This window comes from Triturus cristatus, chromosome 5_2, assembly GCF_964204655.1.
Source record: "Triturus cristatus chromosome 5_2, aTriCri1.1, whole genome shotgun sequence".
In the NCBI taxonomy this organism is placed as follows: domain Eukaryota; kingdom Metazoa; phylum Chordata; class Amphibia; order Caudata; family Salamandridae; genus Triturus; species Triturus cristatus.
Window position 1 is genome coordinate 349,809,909 of NC_140588.1, and position 25,474 is coordinate 349,835,382.

Below are 25,474 nucleotides of genomic sequence, written 5' to 3' on the forward strand. Positions count from 1 at the left end.
TGCCAAAAGTTGTTATGGTCTTTCACATTGGGCAGTCTATTACCTTGCCCACCTTCTTTCCGCCTCCGCATCCTTCCAGGGAGAAAGAGAGGCTCACCGTCTGGACCCAAAACATACGCTCTCATTTTATCTCAACCGCACACAACAGTTCCGGGGGGATGACCAGTTCTTTGTTGGCTACGTTGGCATCAAGAAAGGTCGGACGGTACACAAGAGGACTATCTCCCACTGGGTCGTCTTGTGTATCAAAGCCTGTTACTCGTTGGCTAAAAAGGAACCTCCGGTAGGACTGTGTGCTCATTCCACCAGAGCTACTGCAGCCACTACTGCACTGGAACGTGGTGTCCCCCTGCAAGACAGCCACGTGGGCTTCGCTGCACATGTTTACTAAGCATTATTTCCTGGACAGCTAAGTCCGGAGAGACGGCTTCTTTGGCAGTTCTGTTTTCCGTGACTTTCTGGTGTGATCTTGGTTCGCAGACCCACCACCGCGGTTGGTATTGCTGGGGTATCTATTCTAAGGTAAGGAATCTATCACTATGTATTTGTTTTAGATGAACAAATTACTTACCTTCGGTAACGATATATCGGTAAGAAACATTAGGAGTGATAGATTCCTTACCGCCCCACCCATCCTCCCCGTTCTGCGAACTGATTTCTAGGATTAAGGTCAACCCTTTCAGGGCCCTAGTTTTAATGCACCAGTGGTCAGTTTCTTGCATGGCTCTGCGTTACTGGCGCAGAAAGTTGTGTACAGAACTGACTTCAGCGCGCGTGGGCTGTGTCTAAGTAGCATCTGCGACGCCAACGACGGACGCGGAGCCGCACAACGCCACCTACCGACGCGCAGGGGTACTGCTTACGAAAACTTTACGGATCCGGTCTGACGCCTGGGGGTAATTCTAAGGTAAGGAATCTATCACTACTGTTTCTTACAGATATATCGTTACCAAAGGTAAGTAACTTGTTCTTTAGTAGCTTGTATGGTGAAGTCGAATATGGTTTAGTGGATACTAACTCTCAAAGATTCCTTTTATGAACCCCCATTAAAGCTCCAGGCTGGATATCTGGAAAAAGTGTCTCTGGCGTATTACCCTAGCAAGGTGACAGTGTATTAAGAAGTCTGTAGAGTTGCGTGTTACATGAACTGATATCGAGAGTGCTTACACAGTGCTGCAGTACACTCCTTCTCTCATATTCAAAACAAGGCAATTGTGGTGTAGGTGTCGCAAATCCCCACCTTTGAAGACCTGTTACATTGAAAATTGGTGCTCACACAATATTTTACATCTGTTGCCCAGATGTACCTTAGCGTGGTCACACAAATATGGTAACCACTTCTCAAATCCTATAAGAAACAAATAATGGAGCACTCATCACAACTGTAAATAAACTTACAATATGGCACCCTGATAAATTTAGTTTCAGCCAATCAGTAGCATTTTAGTCCTTTCTAACTCTTAAAAATCAGTAGTCCAGAACTCGTGGAACGTGATAAGTTGTTTCTTTACTCAGTCTTAGTAACATCAAACATGGAATAGGGTTTGTTCAATCATACAAGATACAGATGATTCAGCCAACACGTGTTTCATCCAACCTCTGACTTTTTCAGGGCTTTATACGGAGATTGTATTCCAGTAGTATGATAACAAATCAAAGAAAGCGTATCCACTTCAAATGTTATGCCCAACGTAATTTAGAATCCAACCTTTTGTCAATTGTATAGCTTTAAAAAAAAAAAATGTTTCTACACCAATCCATAAAAAGTCACCATCATGTTATCTCGAAGTTGTGCGACAAGGGTACCCTCATGCACCCGAAGGCAATCCGGGACCAAGAAGCAAAGCTGTGTGCCACTGAACAGAAGATTAAGTCTCTGGGTTCATATAAGTCCCACTCCTGCTCCATGTTGAGGGCGCAGATTTGCCTCTGCTCCTAAGACTGCTCCAACAAAAGGTCTTCTTTTTGCCAAACTTCTCAAGGAAGTCAAAATCAAAATCCAAACGCAAGCACAAGAAATAGAAGCAGGAATCAACTCCATCCCATGCCACTCCATCCAAAGAAAACGTGCAAGGGGATCACATTCACAATGTTAGTTGGTCTGCTTCCAGATCTCCAGTTGCGGAGCCAATTCCATAGTTTATGCAGTGCCACCGCACCAGAGGACGATCCAGTGATGGTTTTGATGTCTGACCCCATACCTACTTCAGCCTACTTCCAACTGATTTTGTGATACAAAATTACGAAAGTGCAACCAGTAACAATAAAGCTTGACCCCTCTCCAGTGCCTCTTGTAGGGCAGGCATGCCATCAAAAGCTCCATTATATTTTTGGCTCCGATTCTGATCAAAGCTTATCACCACCCAGAAACAATGATGGTGGGGATATGGATGAGCTACCGCCTCATTATGATGATGACCATTTTATATGGACTTGCAAGACAAGAGGCCAGTGGTCTTGATACTTCCTGTAATACAGGACTGAACTAGCCATATTTTGAAGTGCTAATCCGATGAACAGCGTAGGTGTTGGACCTACAACTCCCTCTATCGAGAAAAGACAAGAAGACTTACAGAAACCTTACAGCATGGTCCAGCCACATTTGAGCCCTTCCTCCCCTTCAATGATGTCCACACTGACGCCTTAATGGACACCTGGTCAAAGCCCAGTTCTTGGCCACCAGTGAATGTGCGGTAGCAGAAGGTCACTACTGGCATCTGGTCACCCTGATTTTCTCCCTAAACATCCTATTCTAGTTGTTAAGGGTTCACCTGACCAGGTGAACCCCAATTTATCTTCCAGGTAGGAAGTCTAAGAGCATTGACATGTTTGAAAAAGAAATGTTCCCTTTGGCTAACCTAGCATTAAGGCAGTATCCAGCAAAATCATGCCAGCGGTCCTGACATACCTCGGACCCTCACAGGATCAAACTATTTAGAATGGGCAGCATCTGGCCATGACACTATTGATTGTCTAGAAAGGGCAATTGACACAAGCATAGTGCTCCGCTGCCACGAGTGGATGTGCAGAACAGGATTTTCTGGGGACGTACAGACCTCTCGCATCGACTTGCCTTTAAATAGCTCATGCCAGTTTGGCAAAAAAATTGACTTAGCCATGAAATATTTCAAGGAAAACAGAGACAAGTTCCAGTTGGAAGTTTTATTAAAGATTTAGATCTTACAATGAGATCTGCAGTATTCAAAAATCCATTCATTAATACACATTTAAAAAGAGCTAAAAAACAAAAAACTTTACAGCACGTTCATTTATTAACTGGGCAATTTATCTTCTCAGTTGCTTTACCATTTTCGTTTTAATAAAAAGTTGTTTTAAAAATCTCTGTTGATAAATTTTCAAACCAGGACACGCAAATATGACCTGTTCAATAGTCTGTACATCATTATAACATAAGGTGCATATTCTCTCCTCTCAGATTGTCTTCTGCCATGCATCCTTCACAGTTTGTAGCGGCAAGCAATTCAGTCTACACATCATCATACTCTTCTCAATTTGTGTTCCAAATTTCAGGTCAGAAACTTTTGAGGAACTGCTGCCTGACATGATTAAATTATGTTTTTAAACGTTTTGCTCTACATGCCTCTGTCTTTTTCCATGAGGCAGTGTTTCATAGCATGTTTTAAATCATTTTAAAGATTAACATATAGCCAAAAAGTTAGTGTGCGCACTACCAGGTTGAAGTTAGTTTGTCCGTATGTGCCGTGCTCCGAGGTATCACTCACCGAACTGGAGTGTGGAGAATATCAATAATGGTGCATCCCCATGATCGTGGGGTATGTCCCCCGGACACTGGTGAAAAAGTCCTTCTAATAAAGGTTTCTCTTGTAGATATATGTTTTAGACACAAAGGCTTACAGTTCTTTAAAAAAACAATTTATTTTAATGAATTTGTTGCTTCACAATTCATATGACTTTCTGGTTCATTCTTTTGTGGACTTCAGTTCCCAGAATGCATTTGAACTTGGAGATTTACATTGTATAATCTTATGTTCGATAATCCCAATGCATTTCGGCGAAATAGCCTTCGTCTGGGGATATTCAGTAATAGCCGTTGAAGGAACGCGAGCGTCCTCCTCGGTGAATCGAGTTCTCGTGATACTGCTGTGAGTTCTGAACTCGATTATACAATGTACATTTCCAAGTTCAAATGCATTCTGGGAACTGAAGTCCACAAAAGATTGAACCAGAAAGTTATATGAATTGTGAAGCAACAAATTCATGAAAAGAAATTGTTTTTTTAAAGAACTGTAAGCCTTAGTGTCTAAAACATATATCTACAAGAGAAACCTTTATTAGAAGGACTTTTTCACCAGTGCCCGGGGGACATACCCCACGATCATGGGGATGCACCATTAAAAATTAACATATCTAATATCCTGAATGTCTGATTCAGTTAAAGAAAAAATGCTGGGGTGCAGTTAAAAAGATTAGTTGAAAATGATCCAGACCCCAAGGCAGATGCAAAACATTCCGAACTACTCCTTGAGGACTTTTCTCTAGCATGTAATAAACAATGGTACCGCCATAATATAGTGTCCGGCCTTCTTACAAAAGTGTTCTCCAGTCTTAATTCCAACCTCAGGGCTTCTATCAAGACCATAGAGTTTAAGGTGCAGATAGTGTGATGAATTTTCCCCTCTGCCTCATACATAAGCTGCTATTGGTCAGTTATTGTCTCTATCGCATATAAAAGTGAAGGGGGGATCTTCATTTTTTATACAGTTGAAAGATAATTAGAAAGCATATGCCCTGTTGCTCCATAAAGTGTCTTTGGTGCATTTTCATGCCACAACGCCTTATTTGATGTGCAATATGCTCAAGTTTGCCAACAAAACTCTGCCAAGATTTTACCACTTCTAAGATGGAAGTATTAAGCGACTAATTATACTTAATATTTATCTGACACCCCTTTGGACGAAACCTCATGACCTTAGTTTTATTTATATGTACCTTCAGGAATTGAGCGTCTGAATATGATGACAAGATATCAAGATGTCTCTGAAGACCTTTAGGGGTCAGGTCCAGCAAAACAATATAGTCAACATAAAGGAGTGTGCCTAAAGGATACAAGCCTAATTTTGGGGCATCGCCAGCTGAATTACTCAGCATATCTGTCAAATCTGCCATGTACATTGAAAAAAGGAGTGGGGGGGGTAACAGGAATTCCTGTTTCAAACCATTTCTGGTAGGGATTCTCGGGGTCATACCCCACCTGCCTCCTAACATAACATGGCAACAAGTTTCAGTGTGAAGGGAAATAATACCTTTCAAAAGGCCCTCTGGTATTCCCATGGATGGATTGCAACTGCCTCAAACTGAACGCCCAAAAAACGGAAGTTGTTATTCTCGGCAATAATCTTTCTTTTTGGACACCGGACTGGCGGCCATCTGAGCTGAACTCACTAACCGAACCCTCAAATAAAGTAAGAAATGTAGGCTTCTTGGTAGACATAGAACTCAAGTTTAAGTAACAAGTACATAAAATAACTTTGGCCGCTATTTGCTCCCCATGGCTAATAAAAAAGATAGAAAAATTTCTGCCCCCCGAATTATTAAAAACAGTTACATTGGCATTGATCCTCACGAGGATCGATTACTGTAATAGTTTGTATGTCACGCTTGCAATGGGACTAGGGAAGAGGCTTCAGACATTACAAAATGCTACGGCTCACTTTCCTTTTAAAATTCCGTAATATGAGTCAGCCAGAGGAGCAATTAGGAAATTACACTGACTGCCAGTTAAGCACCGATGCAGGTTCAAAGCTCTCTGTATGGTCTATAAATTGTTGCTTGGATTCGAGCCTGACTATTTTAAAAAGAAATTCAAATGTTACATCCCAGCTAGAAAACTTCGATCAGGCTCTGCTAGAAACCTGATTGTGCCCCCATATAGGAAAGCTACCTGGGGTGGGAAGAGCTTTTTTGGATCCACTGCCATGCTTTGGAACAATCTCTCATTAACACTAAAAAATGCTTTCTCCCTACTCTCCTTTAGAAAAGCCTTAAAGACCTGGCTTTTCACACAGGAGTAGAAGATATCTACGCATCTGCCTGATCTGACAACGATATGGTCACACCCTAAATCGGATTCAGAGTTCACACTTTAGAAGTCAAATTTAAATTGTGTGAGAAAGTGCCATCTTTCCTGCATGGTATGCCCCCACTTTTTGCTGAATTGCTGAATCTACTTTGACTGGGTGTGCCCTGGGCTCCTGCCAATCAGGTGCCCAGGGCCTATGTTCCTTCCCTAAAAACTATGCTGAAACCTTATACCCAAATTGGCAAACCCTGGCCACATGTCAGCCCCTGGTAGATGGTACATAGGTACCCAGGGCCTTGTGACCAGGCCTCTAAGGCTGCAGCACTTATTATGCCACCCTTAGAGGCCCTGTACCCTGACACAAACACACTGCCCTTGCAGGCTGAGTGCCTGGGTGCAGGACAAAACAGAGAGTCAACATGGCACACATCCCTGTGTGTCATGCCCACAACATACACTGCCCTGGCATACATCAGCCACCCCTCTAGCTGGGTGCCCTATGCCAGTGGTGTGGGTACAGGATCATGAGCACTGTGCCCCTACAGTACCCGGGTCCATTCCTGGGCACTGTAAGTGCAGTGCTGCCATTTAAGAGTATATGGTGCTGGGAGATCGTCAAACACGAACTCCACAGCACCATGATGGCCCCACTGAAGACTGAGAAGTTTGGTATCAAACTTCTCAGCACATTAAACCTGCACTGATGCCAGTGCAGGATTTAATGTACAATGCACGACAGAGGGCATCTTAGAGATTCCCCCTGAACCTGACCTACAATCCACGTCTGGTCTGAGGGGCTGCCTAGGCTGCCACACAGCAGACATGTTGCTGGACCCCTGGGTAGACAGCCATCCGCTCTCCTGGGCCTGCAACAATGCACATCCTGGGCGAGGTGTTAGGTCTCCTCCCCCAGGATGGGCAGTGGAAGCTTCAAAGGCATTCCGCCTTTGTGAGCTTCTCCAGGCCACTGTACCCAGCAACTGGCCCCTACCGGTTCTAAACCCCCACTCTGGTGGGAAGACTGGCCGCAAACCCCAAGTAAGGACAGGGGGTGTGCCAGCCTCCGCCAACCCCACCCCTCAGGTGGGGGAGGTGAGGTGAAGCACATCTTCAGGCTCTCGCCATCTTGAAGATGGGGAGCCCTGCCCAATCAGGACTAGGCCACTGCCCCCCTCCCACAGGAGAGTGGCAGGACAGGGGGTGCACCCACCCCAGGGCAGGGATCCAGTGGTCCCTGCCCTTTACCTACCTGTAACACCCCTAAATTTAGTATTTAGGGGCACCCTGAACCTTCCTTCCTTAGATTCCAAATTCCGAAACAGCAAAGAAGATCAAGAAGAAAGAAGACCTGCCGTGCAGATGCTAACAAGAGGAAGACACCAACTGCTTTGGCCCCAGCCCTACCGGCCTGTCGACCCTCGAACCTGCTCCTGCTAAATCCCGGCACCTCCCGTGGCCAGCAACCTCACAAACCCCGGAGGACCTGGCTACCTTTTGACTCTGAGCATTTGGGACTCCCACGAGCAGTGGTACTGCTCAAAGCAATGTACAAGCCCCTGGCATCAGCCAGGAACCGCGACTCCATCACACTCTGCACCCGCCAAGCCTGGCCTGTGCCGGAGTGGACAAAGACCACGAGGACATCCCCCCGGCGACTGTGACCCCGAATGCGGCACCAAAGGACCCTCCTCGATGCTCCTGATGACGCCTGCAGCCTCAACACCAGAGACCCCCCCCCCCAACCACGACCAGCTGAGGGTAAGATTTCCCGACGCGAAAAGACACCCCTGCACCTGGCGCCCTGCGGCCCCATGTGCCCAGCTCCTGGGTGCCAACCTATCCCACAGCTTCCCAACTTACCTCTCGAAGTGGTGGTCGCACCTGAAGAATCTTCGTCCCCGAGCTTGCAGCCTTTGTTCGTCACTGAGCTTCTCCATTGAAATTCATTGAGTGCCCGACGGCTCAAAAGCACCATGCACCCAGCCGCCCGAGTGCCTCTGGCAGTGCAACCTCTCTCCTAATCTACTTCCCCACTTGCCCTGATAAGTGACCAGGAGCCCAGCTCCCACAGCCGCGTGGCCTGCCAGCCAGCAACCGCCCCCCATAGGATAACATTGGGCCTAACTCAGTCTGCACCCGACTGCCCCTGTGCCGCTGAGGGTGTAACAACTATACCTACCCGACCCTGGGAGACCCCTGAGTCTATACCCAGAACCTTAACTCTGCCAGTCGAGTACTTACCCAAAAGCAGATAACTCACTTTTCTTCCATAGGGTAACATTGACTGGTTTCACTTGGAAATTCTTCTAATTGTCGAGTTTTGACACTTTAAAATATTCACCTAAAATCAGCCGAATTACGAAAACGAATTTACTCACCTGTTATCAGGAGTGATCCCAGTGCTGGATCCTGGTGCCCAGCACTGACCCTGCAAAGTAATTGCAACCGTACTTACCGCTAACTTGATTTTCCTCCATAGTATATCATTGCCTGGTTTTTGCCAGAAATTCTTCTGTCGATTTTGCAAACTTACAAATATTCGTTAAAAATCGCCTGTATCGGGGGGCGTGGCTAGCAGCCAGGCATGGCGGCTGCCTTTTAGAGGAGCTCCGGACCCGGGCCGCACTAATCCTGAAATAAATGAGCTAATCTGCGCTGGACAGCCTCCGGAGCGCGATGGTATACAGCGGAACCGGCAGTGAAGACTTGGTGCCACCGGGAGGACGGGGGGGCACCCGTAACAGAAGATATGCCCCCAGCTACCTAATGACGCAGCAATCTGCTGAGCGTGTAACATCAGGAAGGAGTGGAGCGCACCGATCCTTTGTGCTCCCGAGGCGGTGTCACCAAGTCTGAACCGGAGAGACGAAGTCGAGGGTCTGGCAATCATCTGTATTCCCGCAGGACGAAGCGGAGAGGAGCGGCGGTGCCGACTGCGGTGAGGGTGATGCGACAGGCGAGGTGTGGCAGCGTGGCGGGCGCAGCGCCTACGCGAGGACGGGGATGTGAAGAGGCCTGCTCCCGGGCGCCGCGAAGAGACGTGTGGCAGACGGCGCTTCTCATGCACACTGCGCTGTGGAAAAGCGAAGCAAAACAAAGATAGGTGCAGGAGGAAGGAGAGTGCCTGACTGAGATCCCCCAAATAAGAGGTATGGGCAGCGATATGATAAGCCCGATGGGGAGCACGGACACCATGTGCACCTGAAGACGTCAGCGGCTGGGTCTGTACCGTGTGCAGGAGTGCGGAGGGTAGACATTAATTAGCAACGCGTGTGCCCTTAACGGGGGAGGCTCCATTGAGGACTATTTCCGAGGATCTGATTGCACAGTTGTGATTCTGGCGTACTAACGAGACCGGGCAGCCAGGGAGAGGCCGATGAGGGACCCTGGTGAGGCCGTGTGACAGTCAACCCCGGACTATAGCGGCTCTATAACTAAACATTGGCGAAATCTGAACCTACCGTGGAAGCCAATAGACGTGTGATGGTTGTGGCTGTTCCACCCCAAGGCTGCCCTGTATGTTTTGTGTGCAATCTGCTGCCATTTGTAGACTGGAGGTGCCGGTGAGGATGGAATTGTGCTCATCAAATGTTTACCGACGTTTCCAGACGATAGATACCTGACCGATTTTTGAGGCGCAACGTGTGTTCCGCCGCGCGGACCGCGCCGCTGCTTTCCCGGAGTCTTGGCTCGCCCGGACGCCTGTTCCTGGTGCCTTCGTTCCCCGTGCGGGCCCCCGCTCTACTGTGACCGCGGCCGGCCCCCTGGAAGAGACGCGGTCGCCGGACCCGCTGGTACAACTCTGAGCCCCGCGGTCCCGATCCGGCCTCGCGCCACGGACTGTCGCCAGAGGAGCCGGGGGAGAGACGCCCGGACACCTCCTGCACCCTGAACCTGGAACTGGAGGGTAAGCCCCGGCGTGGCCGGTCTCCTACCCCGCTCTGTGGACCACGCTGTGGAGGGCTGCGGACCCCCCTCTCCTTTGGCTTGGTCGGCCGCAACGAGAGCCCAGAGGGAGGGCATCGGTTGTTGGCTTTCACCTGTTGCGGCGCAGACCTATTGGGGATTGCCTCCTGTTCACGACCCCCCCCCTGCCCACGGTAACGTCCAGCGGTACAGCATGGCGCTGGGTGCCTGCTCGCTGCTGGGGGGGGATGTTTCTGTCTCGCCCGCTGCCCGCTTCGCCCTCCCTCTGCCAAACTCCAGCTTCCCGGCGCCGTCCCGGACTGCTGCCGCTGTGGGGGCGCAGCCTCCGCTGACATACGGCTCCGTCCTGGCTGCCCTGCGGGACTTTCGGCTGCGATTGTGTGCCGGCTTGCAAACGCTCAGTGAGCGGTTCGATACCATACTGCCTGCCGCGGGTCGTGAGCGCCCTGCTTGTGATCAACGAGATGTGAGTCTGCCAGTGCTCTGGTCCTCCTGCGGGGAAGCGGCGACCGGGTATAACAGTGCTACATTAGAGTCCGCACTTGGCTTTCCCGGTACCCAGGATGGCACGCCCTCCTGTTCGATGGCGGATACTTTGTTTCCCCGGTCGTTGCTCCCTGCTTTGATGTTGCCTGTCTCACCGCGCCCGCAGGAGCTGCCAGCGGAGCCACAACTGACGCCCACGAGGAACCGTGCACGGTGGTCTACGGCTCCTTTTATACGGAACTTATGTACTTTGCAAGCCAGGTTTGGATTTCATGTGGTGTGCAAGGGGACTTTGTTGGATGATCGGTGGCCATTTTGTGACTTTGCTTCTCCTTCTTCTTCCGTGCGGCCATATTGTCTCTGTTTGTTTGGGATGCGGGGCCTTCACGAGGGGGCGGGCCTACTCGTAAGCCCGCGAACGGGCCAGGGCTAGATTGTTCGATGTCATCATGGTTTCACGGACGGGCTGGACTGGGACTGGAATTGTTGCACATGTTGTACACGCTTGTCGTGATCTGTTTGCCTTCATTTCCTTATTATCGAATGCTCTCTTCACACGACCGTCTTTGGGTGTAGTGGGGTTTCAGTGTGTGGAGGCTTGGTTGGCCGGTGGTGTCGGGTGCTCAGTGGTTGCGTGGGCTCCCCCCCGCCTTTTTCTTTCTTTCTTCCCCTAGTTTCTTCACTCTATTCCTACTTTCTCTCTCGTCTATATTTCGGGTTCATTGGGCGACAGGCACTATGCTGGGGGGGGGTAGGCCGTAGCCTCCGCATTGGTGTAGGGTGGGGGGGTAAATTACTGTTTTCTCTTAGTTCTATGGGCCTCTTTCTTCATCTCTCTGTGCTATACTTGTTTCGATTCCGGGTCCGGGTGTGGGGTGGATTGTGAAGGGGCGGCGCTTAGGGGGTGTGTATGCACTAATGCTATGATCCTGTTCTCTAGTTACATCGCCTTACTGTATGTGATTTCTATGGCTGTCTTACCGATGCTGCTGCTCTCCAGTGTATGAAGATATCTCGCGGACTCGAATCTCCTTGTTCCTTTCTTTTACTGATTCTGTCTCGATAAAATTATTTTAAAAAACCTTAAAATTAACCTTCACTTCTCCTGCCCCAGTGTCACGGATCCCTCCAGTGTAATCCTGAATCGTTGCTTGCCTTGACCGTTGATGCTTAGGGGGTGTACCGTTTGTTTCTGTGCGCAACGTATTGTGGCCGGCCTGATGGTTGTAGGCCCGTATTTGTTCCTTTACTATGCACAAATAAAGGTTTTTAAAAAAAAAAAAAAAAAATCGCCTGTATAACAAAAACGCATTCTTTCAACTGTTTACAGGAGATGCACCAGTGCTGGATCCAGGATCCAACACTGAGTAAGAAAAAGTAACGATAACCCATCTTACCTGCTAAGTGAATTTCTGCCCATAGGATATAACATTGGTGATTCTATGTGAAATTTCTTTTGTGTCAACTTTTAAAATACAATAATATTCCTTAAAAATCATAAATGTAACCAAAAGTTTTTACTCAACTGTTTACAGGAGATGTTCAAGGACTGAATCTAGGATCCAGTCCTGTGGTAAGAAAAGTAATCCAAAAAGTAATCAATTGCATTTAACTAGAAATTCCCATTGAGCTCAATGTATAATTGTGTTTGAAATTGTGTTGCCTATTGCAACAACTGTATCTATTGCATTCAAAAGTCTATTGCCTATTGAAAGTATTTATCTAAAGCATCTCATTCTGAGAAAGTATATTTTGATACCTATTGTTGGTTCTAAAATAAAACAACTATATATTTTGGTACAAACCCATTGGCCTAGAGTTCTGTTCTTGAGTGTGTGAGACCATTTGCTGACTGAGTGTGTACAACAAATGCTCTACACTGTCCTCTGATACTGCCTTACTGCTTGAGCAAACTACCACTTTAGAGAGTAAGGTTATATCTAACTTTAACCTCTGCCAAACCTCTGGGGACTGTGGACTCTGGGCACACTGTACCTATTTGTGAACAGTATATACAGAGCCACTTTCTTACAGTGACCTGATCATATTTCTTCTGGCCCTGGACGAGATAAGCTGTGGCATGTAGAATGCCCTTAAGGGGTGCCAGTGTGAAATCTGTGAGGCCATGCAGCAGCACATTACTACCATCCAGATGTAAGAGTAGGAGGCTGCCTTTGTGTTTTTTTTGGCAGTGTGTCCATTGAGGGTTCGGTTGGTGTCCAAGGTGAATCCAAGTTACGTAGCATTTTGTGAAAGTGGGGGGTTAAAGCTGTCAAGGTTCATGTAATTGATCCAGTTTTGTACTATTTCTTGCTTTTTGTTCTTGAGAAATAACAGGAATTCTGTCTTTGTTGGGCTGAGCTTCGGGTAGGCACTGGACATCAAGCTTCAGATGAAGTTCAGGTGTTATTTTGAGATGTTGCATGTATGGAGCAGAAGAGACTTTTATGTAGAGTTGTTTATTATTGGTGTATTGGTGAAACTTGATACTGTTATCTGGGAGTTAAGCCTACAGGGTCTCCATGTAGAGGATAAAGATGACAGGAGACAGTATGGAACTGAGGGGGACTACACAAATGATAGGGATCTTTTGGGACTTTGAGGTACCTGTGTGAATAAAATGATGTTGATTGAACTGTTAGGAGGACAACCAGGACCTTGCCAGCCGGGAGGGCCAGCAGTATCAGGAGGCGGGATCATCTTCATCTGGTCAAGAGGGTGTTTTCTACGATGTGTAAGATAGCGGTCTCCATGCTGTAGCGTGAGCTGAGGCCAGTACTGGTAGTAATGTCGGAAATGGTTAGCATTGATCTGAACTTGGAGTTGAGCTTTGAACTTTACCTCTTCAAGAAAACAGGTGAGTGATGAGCAAGTAGTTGGCAAGGTTATCAGGGTCTCATGTAGGTTTCTCTTGGAGTATTGGAGTATCTGCTTGTCTTGGAGATTATAGGAAGGTGCCTTGAGTTGAAGGGGCAGTGACAATGGTGAATAGGAGAGAGAGAACGAACGTCCCCGGAGACAGCTTTGCTGAGGACCAGGGTAAGACATTATCTTCGTAGGAAAAGTCTTTGAGAGAGTTGAGTATGGTAGCAATATATGTGAGAAAGAAGGCATAGAAGGATGACCATTATGAGAATTAACAAGCCTAGGCGTAGGAGGAAAAGCAGGCTTTGAGTTGTCAATGTGCTTTTGGATCTTCTTATTTAAGAAGAGGTTAATGGCCCTGTGGAGTGTGCTAACGGTATCGGTTTGATGCAGTACTTAATTGTCTTGAAAACTGTTCTGCGTCTGTTGATAGCTTTATTGATGGTGTGGTATAGTATTTTGCTTTGGCTGATACGATGAGCTGTCTGCATGTTGCACAGAGGGAATTCAGTATCATGAAGTCATAAAAAGTTCTATTTTTCATCTGTTTTCTCTATCCTTTAAGTGGATAAAGAGTTTATTGTCAAGTGAGGTCTTCAGAGTCCCAGGGTGCAGAAAGTTTTGGTTTGTACTTGCATGTTTTCACTGGACTGCCATTGTTTTCTTGTTCTGTCAGACACAATCATTGTGATCTTATTCTCAAAGTTTAAAAGATGTGAGGAACTCTCTGAAAGCATGTTCCTCTGGAATAATATTGCTGTTCTATTTAATGGATATGAGGATAGACTCTACCCTGGGTCATTAACTAACTGGAAGTGACCTTCCTTGTGTAATATAGCTGAAACAGTGAAAGAAATGTTGAACAAGATTACTTTATGCAGGAACTTGCAATTATTTAACAAAGCTGAATTGAATGTAAACTATTTCTCAAGTAGACATAACTATCAAAATCTTATTCAAGTAACATGTATTTGCCATTAACTGTGACATCATTACCCGTACCTAATTGTAGTTATAGGTTTTTTGTTTTTTATGCCACATCAAAAAGAGGGGTCTCTTTGAAAGCTTTGCGTCACTTAAAGATTGTGGTGTTGGTATAATTATATGTATCTTTTTTATTTTATATTTTCTTGCTTTGGACAGACTGCCGAAAAATCTGGTCAGATTGAAAGGTCAAAGAAGAATGCACGACAAAGACAAAGTGATTTCAAGGTGAGCTGACATGTTAGCGTGTACATATGGCCTTGAATGCAATGGCTGAAGAAGCACATTTCTTTTCACCGAGGGGGCTCTTTTGCTAAATTCTCCTTTTTGTTTTTTTTATAGAAAATGATACAGGAAGTGATGCAGTCCCTTGTTAAACTTATCCGGGGGGCTTTGCTGCCTTCCAGCTTGGTAGAAGGAGAGTTGAAACTGTATGGAGGCTGGGAGATGAAAACTGAACTGTTGGGGCACTGGTTAACCCATTCTGTTCAGACTATTCGGTATGTTAAGAGAACTTAAAGAACATAGCCTGCTCTAATAAGTGTTGGAGTTTCGTTCTTGCAGCAGTTTCATTTCATTCTAGTAGATCCAAATCTGTTTAAAGTAACAATGAGAAAATATTCTGATTTTTGTGCTGTTTACATGAATGGTATGAAATCTTGACACACATTTAGAGGTGTGAGGTAAATCTTTAGGTAATGGCCTTAAGGGTAACTTTAATGTATAGTGTTAACAATTAGGTCTCTAGTTGGTGAGGTATGCACCCTGTCCAATTAGGGACCACAATCCTAGCCAGGGTAAGTCAGATACACAATCTAAATTGACCAGCTTAATTTAAGGGGCAATGTGTAAAGTATTTGTGCAACACTTAAATTACAGTAACACAGTGAACACACCACAAAAAGACTATACATCAGCTTATAAACATAGAGAATATTTATCTGACTTAAACAAGACCAAAACGACAAAAATCCAATAAGTGGAAGTCAACATTTGAATTTTTAAAGATTAAATCCAAAAACTGTTCTTAGAAGTTAGTAGCGCTAAAAGGTTACTTGAGGTCACACTAGACTGTTGTAAATCCAAAGTTCAGGCCAACCGCGAGGGAAGGCAGACCGACTACAGGACCCACGCTGGGCCCGTTGAAGAAGTACCTTAGATGAGCAAGCGTCGACGACTTTTTTTTTATTTTTATAAAATGATTTTTAGTGGCATTTTCTCTAATTAGGTGCATCACATCAGTATTGGTGATATTGATATACATACATTTTACACCTTGACATAAGGCTGAATAACGTCGTGGTCTATAGCCCCCCATACAGTCCCAAAGTTGGTGATGTTTCTAAGGAGCGAGTGGTGAGGTAGTATCGACATTCATGCAAGGCAGTCTGAGTTGTGTGTTGGGATGTGAGGCGCACTCTCGCTATTAGCCCTATATCGGTCGACGTCGAAGACTTGATGCGTCTGTTTCGATTCACGCAGTCGGGTCAGTGCGTTGAAGTCAGACCTCGCAGTCGGGTCCTGCGTCGTCGTCAAAACCCTTAAGATGCTGGTGCTGCAACCTCGCAGTGTTGTCCTAAGATCGGCTTTACGTCGTCGCAAACCTCGCAGCCGCAATCTCGGATAGGCGCTGCATTGTGTTCGAACCTCGCAGTCAGGTCCTGTGTCATCATCAAGCCACACAGGGATGTCGTCCGATTGGCTCTGCATCGGCATCGAACATCGAGCTATGCAGAGATGTCGTCAGATCGGCTTGGCGTCGAAGGGCACTTTTTCTGTTCCTATTGGCTCAAAATCGTCACTGGATTTATTTTTGCAGTAAAAACAGCTGCAGAACCCTCTTTCAAGGTCCAGGACTGGAGTGGCACCTCTGTGCAGGGCAGGACCTACAGTTGGCAGAGTCCAGCAGCTGTAGTAGAGTTGAAGGAAATCTTTGATGGCCCTGAGACATCAAAAACAGGAGGCAAGCCCTTGGAGACACTTAGGTTTAAGGATGTAGAGAGCAGATCCAGTTCTTCTCACTCCTAGGCAAGAAGAAGCAGGTCAACTCAGCAAAGCAGGTAACAAAGTGGCAGTCCGTCCTACAGCACAGCAATCAGTAGGCCAACACAGCATAGCAGTTAGCAAAGTGGCAGTCCCTCTTGCTGAACAGCAGCTTTTCTTCAAGGCAGAATGTCCTTGGTTCCAGCAAAGATCTGATTTGTTGGTGTCAGGGGTCCCGTACTTAAACCCAAATGTGCCTTTGAAGTGGCAGAGACTTCAAAGAGGCCTTTAAAGATCACAAAATCCCGGTCTTTTCTGCCCTGGCTCCAGACTCACTACAGGGGGGTATGCAGCTCTTTGTGTGGGGAGAGACACAGTTCTATTTAGGTGCAAGTGTCAGCTCTTCCCTCCTGCAGCTCCGAAATCTACCGTAGGAATGCCCATCAGCCTGGTGATGGGCCATCAAGATGCAAATGTCACACCTCCGCTCCCTTTGTATGACTGTCTAAAGGGAATGCACAAAGCCCAGCTGTCACCAACATAGACATGTATTCAGAGATCTGCAAAGGAACAGAATAGTTAAAGTAAGGAAATTACAATTTTCTAAAAGTGGTATTTTCAGACTTCCAATTTAAAATCTGACTTCACCATCATTTGTGATTTTTAAATTGTATGTTCAGAGACACCAAACTTCAAATCCCTATCTTTTCCCAATTTGATATTTCACTTAAAAGATGTTTTAAGTCAATCCCAATGTTAACCCATGGGATACATAGGCCTTGCAGTAGCAAAAAACAAATGTAGCCGTTTTTCACTACCAGGACATGCAAAACTCAAGAACATGTCCTATCTTTTAAGTACACCACACCCTGCCTATAGGGCTCCCTAGGGCATACCTTAGGGGTAACATATATGTAATAAGAGAGGAGGTTTGGGCCTGGCAAGTAGGTTAACTTGCCAGGTCGAAATGACAGTTTAAAACTGCCCACACAGGCTCTGCAGTGGATGACTTGAGCCATGTTTGAATGGCTACTGAAGTGGGTGGCACAATCAGTGCTGCTGGCCCACTAGTAGCATTTAATTTACAGGCCCCTGGCACATATCGTGTACTCTTCTAAGGACTTAAATTAAATACGCCAATTGTGGATTAGCCAATGTTACCATGTTTTGAGTACAGAGAATATGCACTTTAGCAGTGGTTAGCAGTGGTAAAGTGCCCAGAATCCTAAAGCCAAGAAAAACTAATTCAGCAAAAAGGGGTGGAGGAAGGCCAAAAGTTTGGGGGTTACCATGCTGAAAGGGTCATTTCCAACACTGAGTATTACATCTGCATTGAGTATTCACAGCAATTATATCAGGAACGTTATTGCCCATTTTTCTGCTTTTACTTGTATTTGGTTTCACAGTTAATTAGTTTGCCTCAGCATACCTGCTCCTTCCCACTTCTTATAGGAGGAGCACTCACTGACAGCTATGTCTGGGGTCTTCTGGCACCTGCCAGGCTGACGCTGCTTCAGCATCCCTCTTTCTGAACGTTTCCATTGGTCACTGGTGGCTCTTGAGCAGGTTGAAATGGCACGGAAGGCTTGATTTCAGAACAGGTGGCTCTTTCACAGGCAGGTTGTCTGGGATTGGTGCAGCCACGTACAGGCTGCTCTCCTTCCTGTGGTGTGGACCTGCACAGTCCAATCTCCTTCTGTACAACAGAGCCGAAGTCAGGCCAATCTTCTACTGAGCTACACACAGGCTGATTTTCTTGTAGGTAGTATGACCACACACAGGCTGATACTATTTAGATTCGAATCACAACTTGACTGGGTTTGAGGGATCTCAGTATGAGTCATCATGGTTCCTGGCAGGAACTGCTTCTGAAGCAACTAAGACTGCAGGCGCTGAGGGGCACAAATCACTGTCCATAGGCCTCTCTTGTGGAAGTTCCGCCCGCACTGGGGACACTCTGCTCCCTGGTCCTCCTTGACAGTCACTCCTGAAGGGTTGGTAGGCTCCTTCCCTCCCTCAGTAGGCAGCTCAGGACTGTTAAAGAGCTCTTACAGCTAGGGGGTTCGACTCAGGCAATGTCCCCTCACCTCTTGGAATCTGGCTGTCAAGTAGACACCAGCTTTGCTTTGACTGCACAGTACCCTTTTGAGTACTCTGTGGAGCACTTCCTCACTTGGGCATAGAGAACTTGGACCTTGAACCACAAATGGGGTAGTGGGGGGGTCCCACTTTTATACAGCAAAAGCAGACAGGAGATGTGGTTCAGCTGTCTGTATTTTCAGAACCACTTTGCGGGTGAGTCTCCTTTCAGGCGCCCTTTCTAGGGTGATCAAGAGACCCATCTTTTGTGTAGAGTGATGCCTTTCACATCGGGGTTGTTTTTAGCTTGGAGCATCCGCAACAGAGGCACAAAGAAGTTTGAGGTTACTGCACTTGGCTGTTGTCAACCAACTGAGAATGTAATCAGGGAAAGACAAACATGCTGGGCTGGGCCTCTCCTAAGGTTTTCCCTCACGCTGCCCATCTGAGTCTGCATTCCTACCCTTCACCCCTCCCTTCCAACAAATGGAACATTCAGGAAAGCTAATCAGCAGCTCCTTGTTCAGTCAAAGGCCTAATTAAATTTATAAAGGGATCTTGTCTCCTCCTACCTCACATCAGTGCCTAGGTATCCTTCCAGCTTCAGAAATGTCAGCAATAAACTTCCATTGTCTGGGAAAATAATGTCTCCCCCATCTGGTACAAAAGGCCAGGCCTTGGGTATCCAAAATGGATCACACAGGCCTCCATTACTCTGTTTCGCTCACACTCCATACATGTACCACGCAGGTTGAATACAGAGACACACACAACATACACTTGGTATGTTAGCGCTAGGATTTTGGTAATCACATAGAAGCAGAACATAACATGATTGGACCAGTTGGCCTGCAGTATAATGACACAGCTGTTAAGGTCTGATCACAGCTATAGATTCACAAAACCCAGTACGCTCCCACCACCTCTGTGTACTAAACCTATGGCAGGAACAGTAGTAGTCCACCCTCAGTCAGTGAGGACACACTTGATGCATTTCTCTATATCACAGGAGAAGTTGAGGAACCTTTTTATGTTGACGGAATAGGCCTAGGCTTTGCTCACGCAAGAGATTACGATGGTGCCCGGGCCAAAATCAAAAGCTAGGATACAAAATACTCACAGTGGGGCACTTTGGGAAGGGAAACATGATTATATACAATGATGATCGCATTCCACTCACAACATGCTCTTTTATAATTCATGGAATAACATTATAGACCAACCTTCATTGTAGTTTGGGCATGCAGACAGTGCTTTTCATCTGTGCAGATGCTGTAGAAAGCTATGTTTCAACTAAAACTTTTAATGAACAATAAAAACACGTACTTTGATCGATGTTTTACCGGAATGCAGTCTGATGAGGCATCTTCTATGAATTACCTCTAAAGTGACATTAGCAAATTCTATTTCGCTTACGTCATTCATCAGCATTGCCAATGATTATTCCCTTGCAACACCATGATGTTTAGGCACCTCAGTATGACTGGTGTTACTAAATGTTACCACAACATTGTTCAAGCTTTAAGGAAAATGTATTTCTTTTACCTTGCGGTGCACACAGACAAAATATACATTTTATGCAAAAAAATGAGTTCCTGAAGATTTACTTCTGGTTCTTCTGAATGTATTGAATACAATATGTGTAGATGTTAGGAAAAAGAGAGCATTTTGAAAAAGCAGTCTAGATATGTATGTCTTTTATACTTGCGTAAGTTAGGGAAAAATAGAGCACTCAACCACAGGCTAGGACCTGGTGATGCAGTTGAAGATCATTTACAAAAATTACCATAACAAATGGTTTCCTATTGTTAAGCATGCCATCTATAAGGTGGTATTATGCTAAATGATAACTACAGCCCCAGAATGGAGTCTAACCTAGCAAAACGGTATATTTATAGTGGATACTCATTCCTTCATATTTCGTAAGTGACCACTTCCCATTCATCAGATTGAAGCCACAATTTCTTTGTAATACCTACACTCCACTCACGGCAGGGGATGCTGTGCTCCTTTCGTCCCTGCAACCTTAGTAAATCAAGAATTGCAACAAGTGACTGCATAACAATAAGTACAAGAAAAAGAGCCACCATATTATCAAATATCGATAATACCATATACCACAATTGATCTTTCCAGTGTTTATTTGTGCCCACATTTTGTTTCCACAGGGAGTATGTCCCTTCCGTAACCCTTAGTCAATAAGTCTCTGAGAGAAACAAAGCCTTCAAATATCAGGCAGGGATCCATACTAAGTGCATGTCGTGCTCGGGTAAAAAAACTTGATTAGGGCATGGGCACGCTTTGTTCTTTTTTGCCTCATAAGACCTTTGAAAGAAGCGTTAGACTTGTCATAGCCTCTGTGGGTGAGACCGGTTTCAAGGCTTGGAGCAGTTTGCCTGAAAGGTTTTGGGTGAGTAAAAAAGCATAAGAAGCACAAAGAGTCGTTCTCATCTCATCCTGAGCACAAGAAAAAAAGTAGGTGGTTCACAGACCCAGACCAACTGTCAAGATTCCCCTGTATTGGCGCTTACCCACAGCATCGCAAAGCTTTGCAGCATGCCTTGCTTGACCCCCTTTTCTTTACAGAGACCATTCAGAACCATTACATATTTATTTAATTATGTGAGAGAACAGTAGAAGAGCATTTCTTTGAGAAATGCTGGACCTAGGAAAAAGTTTAACGGGGCAAACTTCATATAAAAATCTATTTTTGGGATAGCATAAACAGGAGAGTGCTTAAGTGAGTGTTAATGTAAGATGTTACAAGCATTAATGTAGCATACATTCATGGAGACACTGGGCTCCTGGCTCAGGGATTAAAACATGAATGTGATGAAGGATAAGTCAATCACTCCTCCTTGTTTTCCTCATAGTATTTAGAGCAGTCTTAATAGTGGGAAGAGGGGAGTTTCAGTGCTCTTGGAATATTCTGATTCCGAGGTGTTACTTTTTCCAAACATTTAAAATGCTAATGGTTTCAATAGTTTCTCATATTAGAAAAGGCCTACAACTCAAGAAACCTTTGACAGCAGTAATGTAAAAGAAATCTGCAGAGACCCTGCCTCTACCATTATACTTCAAAGGACTAAAGTATACATTTTAATGATGCTCTTTTGGAAAAAGTACTTTGGGAATGTGAAAGCTGTAATCCATGCACACCACTAGGCAGGGAATCACATGTCTGTGCAATGGGTGTTGTGTTTCTGCGGTCTCTGCTGGAAAGACTTGTTGTTCAAGCCTTTTTAACAAAGCATAAACAGAACACCTTCCTTTGCCATCCCATGACAGAGGGTTGAAAAGCTTGATGCTCTGGGCAGAAATCTATTTGACTTAAGGAGCCTGTCGCTTGATTAGTGGTGCAGTATTCCCAAGCATGTAGGAAATGGCAGATAGGATAGAAGACAACAGCACTTGTGTGTTCTGTGTTCTTGGAACATATGCAGGATCCTTTATTAGACCTGCTTAATTATGGAATGGATGATGTGATGTAGCTGAGGGAGATTAGATGCATCTGTTGCCTTTACGCGATCCATTAAATCTGGAGTGATTCTGTGTAGACTTGCATTGATAAGATTCACAGGTTTCTTGGGAGATGTGCAAGTCCAGATGCTCAACATGCCCTTTATTTGCAAGTGCCTATCGGAGACTAGGCTAATTCAAACAGAGTACCAGCATGGTGGTAGTACTGGATGACTGTACAAAGCTGGTGAGTATTACAATTAAAAGCTTTGTAAGTAGCTATTGCTGTAGTGACTGGCATCAGCATCACAGCAGTCTGAAGCAGGTAACTGTGATTTCTCCCTTGCTTTGTACAGTCATTACAATGGTGGACAGATTAGCCCATCACTAAGATTAGGTTTGTCAGTAGTTACAGATGCATCCCTCCAAAAGAGACCCTGTGAACAACTTGTCAATAATGACCACAGTTAAAGGATGGAGTCCAAGAACACATCTGTGTCTTGGAACTCAGGACTCTCAAGCTAGTTTTGAAGTACATCATTTCCTAAGTGTGCAGTGTTCAGGTGCAGATTCAAAAGAGCAATACAACTGCAATGTTTTATCTAAACAATTATGGTGATATAGGTTCACCTTAGTTGTAGATCGCCTTGGTCCTTGATTAGAAGGATGTTGTCGGGAGCGGCAATGAGGACAGTCTTGGTGTGATGGTTAGATCTGAAATCTGATTGCAAAGGGTCTCTCATTGAGCTGTTCTTGTGGTCTTTTGTTGAGTTTCTCCAAGACATTCGCTGGGAAGGGTAGCAAGGAGATGGCTCTGTAGTTTGCTGGTAAAGTTGGATCTACTGTAGGTTTTTTCATCAGCTGTAGGATGGTGGTGTGTTTTCAGGTGTCTGGGAAAGTAGCTTTTGTGCGGGAGGTATTTAGGATTGGGGTGAGGGTAGTGCGAAAGGACGCGATACCATTGGAGAAGGCAAAATGCTGATAAGATCAGAGAACGCTCCTGAGTTGATGGAGCCCATGGTGGCGGCGGTTTCCGTGGGGGTCATGGTTGGCTAGCAGGTCAGGGCAGAATCTGGTGTGTGGTGATCGTTGTGACGGAGGGCTGCCAGAGCGGAAGGGCCGAAGTTGTCTTAGATTGTGTTTATCTTTTTGCAGACATAATGAACAAGCTGGGACCAGAGCTCCTGAGAGAGGGTGATTGTTGTTGCGCCTGTAGCAGAGGAGGTGAATTTCTTCACAGTAGAGAAGATTTCCTTTGAGTTATTCGTGCTGTTTTTAATATTATTATATTTTGGAACTCGACTGAGGTCCACATAAAAAAATACATCCGTTACACAGACATTATTGCAACATTCTAAAAACATTCTAAAAAAAGATCACAATGGATAAAATGCTAGGTAATAAATAACTGCAACGTTAGAAATGATGGTTCCTTACTGTACAATGGCACAGGGAAGAAATAACAATATGCATGCCACAGTGCATATAGTGCAAACAGTATATAGCTGCAGAAATATAAAAAAGTGCAAGATGCAAATAGATGCATATGTATACACATAATAACACAACATCTAAAGAGTGAAGAGAAAATATGACTGCATGAATAAAATGTACAATGCAATACACTCCATAATAAGATGCTAGAGACCTAAGATGTACTAATGTGCAAAACAATCTACTAGAGGCCACAACATATAAAAGCGCAATCTGAAAGAGACACGTTATTGATAGATTCCTTACCTTAGAATATCCCCAGGCGTCAGACTGGATCCGGAAAGTTTTCGTCAGCAGTACCCCTGCGCATCGGTAGGCGGCGTCGTGCGGCTCCGCATATGTCGGTGGCGTCGTAGCTGCCGAGATGATGTCGTCGGAGCTACTTAGACGGGCCCACGCATCAGTTCTTTCTTTTTCCACGTCAGCAAGCTCAGATCCGAGAGAGAGCGGTACCCCTAGTTAATATTTTAACTTGGTTTCTGAGAACTGGTTTCTCTTGTCTTGTCGAGTACTCGACTCCTGGTGCAGTAGGGATGCCCGGGTTTAAGTCCTGTAGTACCTGCCGTCGGAACATGTCGGTAGCGGACCCGCACGACGTGTGTCTCTTCTGCTGGGGGCACGCCCATGACCCCGAGGCGTGCCCTGATTGTCGGGCCATGGCGCTGAAAGCTTTGCGGGAGCGTTCTCGAAAGTTATTGGAGGTCCGGCAATCGGTTCCGCTCCAATCGAGGTTCCGCTCACATGGGAGGTCGAGGGCCCGGTCGCAGAGCCGTCACCATCGCTCGTCAGACTTGGGGACAGGTAAGTCACGGCACCATAAAAAGTCGAAGAAGGGACGTTGCTCTTCGTCTACCCTTCACCGGTCGTGGGACGTGGTGGAGGGGGCGGGCAGTCACCCCTGCGGCTCCGATGGAGTCTCCGTTGTTGCCTGCGGCCTACCCGTCCTTTCCATGCCCGCACGCTACTCCGGACAAAATACAGGCTTTCCTGTCGGCCATAAGACGTTTGTTTGGCCCATCAGGTCCCTCCGGAGTGCCTTCGGGCCGCGCGGACCCGTTGGGTGGTTCTGCCCTGTGCCGCCACCTTTGGCCCTGGCTACGCTGGCACGATACCCTACGGCACAGCAGGCCCCATCCTTGCCGCCGGCCCTGGCGCTGCCTCCGGGCTCGGCGGCGGGCGCGGCGCCACCGCTGGCACCGTGTGGGTGGAGAGTTTCTCCCATTCCCCCGGGCACCTCGTCCTTACCGGCCTCTTCAACAACCGATGGATGAAGGGGAGTACTTGGAGGGGTCTGAAGATCCTCTTGCAGCTCAATGCGAGGATGAGCCAGAATGGGAAGGTGATACGGAAGGTCCAGTGGATCTGGATTTCTCTCCACATCCTGGTACACTGTGCCCTTCAACAACGCACTTACTGACGTCTTGTTGAGTACTTGGAACCAATCCAACACAGGGGCTCCTGTGGATAAGGGTGTGGCGCACTGCCATCGCCCGGCACCGGGCGACCCCAGCTTTCTCACACAACACCCGACGCCTCAGAGTCTGGTTGTCCAGGCCTCTGCCTCACCGAGCGCATTCCCTTCTGCCCCTCCGGACAAGGAATCTAAGAAACTGGAGCAGTTTGGGAAAAAGATTTTCACTTCTGCCATTTCTGGGTTGCGGGCGGTGAATACTGCGTGCCTGTTGGGCCGCTATTCACATTCTGTGTGGGACACGGTGGCACAGGTGTTGCCTCAGTGCCCTGTGGAAGCTCGGGCCCAGGCCCTTACCGAGGGGAGAGATGCTGCTAAATTCACTATCCGTTGTGGCCTTGACACGGCCGATTCACTCGGCAGGGCACTTTCCTCAATGTTGACGCTCCGTCGTTATGCTTGGCTAACAACAACTGGCTTCTCCGGGGATGTTCAGAACACTTTGTTGGACATGCCCTTTGATGGCACATGCCTCTTTGGTGACCAGGCGGATAGCACCCTGGAACACTTTAAGGACTCTCGGGCTATGGCCCAGTCCTTGGGTCTCGCCACCATGCGCACTCCCTGTGGGTCCGCTTTTTGCTCCTTTCGAGGTCAAGGTCGAGGCGCCCAATCGCGTTCCTTTCAGGCCCGCAGGCCTGCGCAGCCGCAGTCTCAGCGCAGCC

General features: G+C 46.5%; 1 protein-coding gene across 6 annotated transcripts in view; it reads left to right on the forward strand.

The window, feature by feature from the left end:
* EXOC2 (exocyst complex component 2) overlaps positions 1-25,474 on the forward strand; it is a 1,204,847-nt gene that overhangs the window by 617,477 nt on the left and 561,896 nt on the right. For all 6 annotated transcript variants that reach the window (XM_085607146.1, XM_085607144.1, XM_085607148.1 and 3 more), the window contains 2 exons: positions 14,483-14,551; positions 14,666-14,823. In XM_085607146.1, the coding sequence (XP_085463272.1) occupies positions 14,483-14,551; positions 14,666-14,823 (227 nt within the window). The remainder of the gene's footprint in view (positions 1-14,482; positions 14,552-14,665; positions 14,824-25,474) is intronic.